The sequence below is a fragment of the Triticum dicoccoides genome, chromosome 4A (assembly GCF_002162155.2).
Source record: "Triticum dicoccoides isolate Atlit2015 ecotype Zavitan chromosome 4A, WEW_v2.0, whole genome shotgun sequence".
NCBI classification, from domain to species: Eukaryota; Viridiplantae; Streptophyta; class Magnoliopsida; order Poales; family Poaceae; genus Triticum; species Triticum dicoccoides.
This window is the reverse complement of record NC_041386.1, coordinates 140,246,627-140,251,633: the sequence shown is the minus strand read 5'-3', so window position 1 is coordinate 140,251,633 and position 5,007 is coordinate 140,246,627. Positions and strand designations below refer to the sequence as shown.

The 5,007-nt window shown below is 49.5% G+C and overlaps 1 protein-coding gene across 1 annotated transcript; it reads right to left on the bottom strand.

Moving 5' to 3' along the window:
• Nucleotides 1-1,792: 1,792 nt before the first annotated feature.
• LOC119285439 (laccase-3-like) lies at nt 1,793-4,374 on the bottom strand. Its single transcript, XM_037564710.1, has 4 exons — nt 4,174-4,374; nt 3,668-4,064; nt 3,442-3,570; nt 1,793-3,105 (listed from the first exon to the last, which is right to left on the bottom strand). Exons 1-4 carry the CDS (start codon nt 4,291-4,293, stop codon nt 1,949-1,951), a joined length of 1,803 nt encoding a protein of 600 aa, XP_037420607.1. The 5' UTR covers nt 4,294-4,374; the 3' UTR covers nt 1,793-1,948.
• Between the last annotated feature and the right edge of the window lie 633 nt (nt 4,375-5,007).

Sequence of the window (5,007 nt, the reverse complement as noted above, 5' to 3'; positions counted from 1 at the left end):
AACACCTTAATTTGCAATTGTCCAGCTACATATTACTTGGTTTATCATGTTCTCTCCATGCTCTCCGTTCGATTTGATTTCATCCAGGAAACAAGCAATGAAACCCCAGGTCCCTTTCTTCAACTTCATGGTATAATTCGTGTAATGTTTGTTTTCCATATTTGTGTGCTAAGATGTCAATAAACAAATATGTTTTGTTCTCTAAAAGAAAGGTATGTGCTATTTTTGGTGTTGTACAATGAATATACGTGTTTATAAGTTAAGCAATAAGATTTAATGTTCTCCTTACCATCTTCAAAAATTCACTTTGAAATCTTTGTCTAATGCTCGTTGGGAGAGTAGAATTAAACGTCATCATAAAGCTATTAGCCGTTGAAAAATAAGCAAGCGCGTCTAAAAATATTTTTTCTAGAGAATTCTACAAATATTTGTGTTCTTTTAGTCAATACAAATATTTGTGTGCAGAGTCTCCGGTTTATCAACTTGAACTAGGGCCTTGACTTGTCAACTGGCCCTGGCCATGGAATGTCCTATTTGACGCTCTCTGCGTCTAACTGTCGAGGTAACGCACACGGCGATGACAGTAAGCGAACGACTAAGCCGACCCATTTAAGATAGATAACGAGTAGATCGCATCTGGTTTTGGGACCTTCTGGAAGGTTCCAGCCCTAGTTTCTACCAGTTTTGGGAACCTTCTAGCAGTTCCTGGAGCATTTTTGGACTGGTTTTCTGGTCTCTTTCTACTATTTTTTTTCTTTTTTCTATTTATTTTTCTGTTTCTATTCTTTTTTCATTTTTGTTTTATTTTCTTTATGTTTTTTTCAAAATTTCACAACTTTTCCAAATTTGTTCAGGATTTCAAAAGAATGTTCCATTTTTATAAAAATCACAAATTTTAGAAAAATTGTTCGTGTTTTCAAATTTTGTTCGGGAGTTTCAACAATTGTTCCCATTCCAAATTTTGTTCGCAAATTTCAAGAATTTTTCATATTTTCAATTGTTGTCTGGTAGTTTTAAAAATTGTTCAAAAATTTCAAATAATGTTTGTGTTTCAAATTTTATTTGGGAGTTTAAAAAAGGTTCAGAAATGTTAAAAAATTATGTTTAAAAATTTTGTTTAGTAGTTCATAAAAATGTTTCCATGTTTCGAAAATGTTTGCGTATCTAAAAATTGTTTTTGAATTTGAAAAATTTTCCAGTTTTCAGAAAAATGTCCGCGATTTCAATTTTTGGGGGAGTTTTAAAAAATGTTCCCGTTTCCTAAAATTGTTTGCATTTTTTGAAATGTTTTATTTTTTTCAAATTTTATTCACAATTTTTCAAAATGTTCGCGGTTTCATAAAACATTCACCTTTTTTTCAAGAAAATTGTTTTGCGTTCAAAGTTTAAAAGTGTTCGGATCCGCAGTCGGTTTGGTTCTTAATATGCGCTGCATCGTACACAAGCTAAGCTCGCTAGCAGCAGCATTTTCTCAGAAGGATGCGCATGCGCTCGCTGGTTCCATCCCTTCTTATAGCGCTTTTTTTTTCGAGCCCTGCATTTTCGGTTCTGTACTGGTCGCTAGCCACATGGGCCGGCCAGTCGGGAAATCCGCCTGTGCGTGCGGTCGACATTCTGCCGCAGAGAGCGGCAGATAGGATATCCCCTGGCCATAGCTTAGGACATGCATTTAGGTTTTTTTTTAGGGGTCATGCATTTAGTTAATTGTAAGGAGGCCGCTTCATAAAGCCCGTTACTAGTTAATGAGGCCCACTGTGTAAACACTTATATCGATAAATAAAAAGGAGGCCCGTAACGAAAAACTTGCCTTTTCTTTACAATTTCAAATCGAAAATCCAAATTACAATACCAAATTGGAATGGCAAACAGATAGCATCACAATTCACAACACGTAAGACGCACACAGACTCACGTTCCCCGCCATGTACAGAAAGTCACCAGGAAACCTCTACGGGCCGCAGACGGGCAGGTCGAGCGGCGGCGGCATCGTGGTCTGGAGCTCGGTCTTGCCGTCCTCCACCACCAACGCCATGGCGAGCCCGCCGGTGAGATGCGCGTCGATGTGGCAGTGCACGAGCCACACGCCCGGGTTGTCTGCCAGGAAGCGCACCACGGCCCACCCGCCGACAGGCACGCCGATGGTGTTCCGGCTGGGCGGGTCGACCATGTTGAACTTGGCCTCGTCCCGCCTGGGGTTGTAGTTGCCGAACCCGGTGGCGAGCACGTAGAAGTGGTAGCCGTGGATGTGCATGGGGTGCTCCTCCGCGGCGAAGATGCCCGTGTCCTGGAACACCATCTGCACCACGGCGCCGTACTTGACGCGGTACAGCCGCGTGCCCTTCACGGGCTGCCACAGCGCGCGGGGGACGTTCTGCGAGGTGTAGTCGAAGACCACCGGCGGGCGAGCCGGGAAGTCCTCGGTGAAGACGCCGGGGATGCGGTGGTAGTGCGCCTGGAGCAGGGAGACGGTGTTGGGGAGCTGGAAGGACACGTTGTTCATGCTCGCGCCGAACCGGGTGTTGTTGGGGCCCTGGCAGAACGGGCCCGGCTGGCAGTTGAACAGACCGAAGCCAATCGTGGTGAACACCTCCTGTGTCACCGGTCCAGGCACCTTCACCGGCCTCGGGCTCCGGATGAGGTTCGAGAACCCGGTCGCCGTGTTCGTGTCGTTGTTCGCTGGCAGCATTGGGAACATTGGCGCCGGCCCTGCGCGGCCGGGATTGCCAGAGGATCGGGGACGGCCTAGGCCGGTGTGGCCTCCAAGGCCAGCGCCTGCCCCTGTGGGCGGGCAGCCGGCCGCGTTCTTGTACTGGAAGACGGCGGTGGCGGTGGTGTTGTCGAAGGGGACGTTCTGCGCAGAGGCGTAGACGCGGGCGCCGAGGTAGTAGCGGCCAGGGGCGGCGTGGGCGGTGACGAGGACGTCGGTGGTCTGTCCGGGACCAAGGAGCACGACGGTGGTCTCGAAGGGCTTGGTGTACACGGCGTCGGCGGCGACCACCGTCATCTTGTGGCCGGCGAGGGAGACGAAGAGCTCCGAGTTCATGGCCGCGTTGATGATGCGCAGCAGGTTCGTCTCGCCAGCGACCACCGGAATGATGCTCGTCTCTGTGTGGTGATGTGCATGCACAGCGCGCAAATGATTAGTTACTATATATATTGTAATTGTACACGCACAGCGCCATTTTCCCCATTTCAATGTTGTATTGTACTGTAGGTCGTAGTGTTAGACAAGACCTATGCCAAGCTATCAGTTTTTTCCAAACAACTTTCACGTGCTGAGATGGTTTTTTTTTCAAACAAAAATAAAGTTCTTTTGGTCGGTTTAACCATATCTGGAAATTTGCACTGCAAGAGAATGGAGAACTCAAAAGAACACTGTTTTTTTCAACAACCGCAATAATGAATCGATCTCCCGCACAAGACAACCGAAGCGACGCTCACCTTGGCTGGAGCACGGAAGGAAATCCCCGGGCTGGCCGTTGATGAGGATGGTGTCAGAGACGTTGGGCGGCGCACCGGTGACCATGGACTGCCTGAGCACCGCGATCGGGTCCCTCCTCCACCACTCCGCTGCACATCCATCGATGATCCGATCAGAATTCAGAAACGAAACAAACCAAGTGATCGTCTCTCTCAGACAGTATCAATCGACATGCGTGCTACGTACCCAGGACGACTGGGAACTCCTTGTCGGGCTTGGGGAAGGGGTAGGGCATGCCGCGCTTGGGGAGGATGATGAGCGCGCCGTGCACGGTGGCGCGGAGCCAGGAGCTGTGCGCGTGCCACCACAGGGTGCCCTCCTGCTCCTGGATGGTGTAGCGGTACGTGTAGCTGGACCCCGGGCGGATGGGGCACTGCGTCACGAACTCCGGCCCGTCCGCCCACCCGTTCCGCAGCTGCCGGAGGCCGTGCCAGTGGAGGGTCACGTTGTACTGCGCCATGTTCACCGCCCTGATCGCCAGCGTGTCGCCGTTGTGCACCTCGATGGTCGGCCCCGGGAACTGCCCGTTCACCGTGATGATCCGGTTCGTCTGGCACAGCCGCTTCACCACCGTCTCCTGGACCTGCATGCCATATATTCATTGCCAACAACGTACAAGCAGATCGATTAAGCATTGCTATCACGAACTAAGAATATACTCTATATACGAGAAGAGAGAGATAGAGACGTACAACGAACTCGTAGAATCGCTCCTCTGCCAGTGCGCCGGGGAGCAGGAAGGAGAGCAGGATAACACCAGAGAGGCAGCAGCAGAGCCCCATGAGGCGTCTCGTCGCCGCGGTCGCCTCCATTGCTAACACTAGCTCCTTCCAATGGGCGGGCTAGCTGGCTAGCTGCTCACTTAATTCTGCCAGGTGAAGATGTTGTTGTTGCCTTGATGACAAAACCAAGTGCGAGACTGAGTATATATAGAGGTCCTCTCGCCGATCGGCCGAGTAAGCCGAGGCGCGCGTCTGGGGGAGGTCAGGTCAGTGCGGTTGTTTGAGGTTTGGAAGATTAGGTTACGATTCCGTGCGATTCGATTGCGCCTGCTCTTTTAATTCCTGCCCTTTAAGGACGGTCTGCCCATGGTTCAGAAATGGTGACGGGGAGTTGTTGCACCCACTGGCCACTGGCGCCATGCGTTGTTGCGTTTCACTTTGCTCATGGAATTCTTCCTGCTCCATGCTGTGCAGAATGGTAGATCGGCCGGTGCTTTTCTGACCGCATTAAATCGGTCAATCGACAAGGTAGATAGATAGACCATCGAGCAAACGTTGAAAAGCAGTGATCACTTCTTTTCTGACTAAGAGTTTCTCTCTAGCCGGTCGGTCCTTTAAAAGGATTTATAACTCTTTTTTTTCGCTTTGAGGAGTTAAATCGGACCTGGTCCAACACTTATCTTGCTTATAACTCCTTCAAAGTTTTAAGCGCCGGCTCGGCTTGCCCTTAAATATATTTGTCCGATGTCAATTCTCGGAATAATTTCGGCCCTCTGATCCGCTCACACTGCATCGACATCGGTG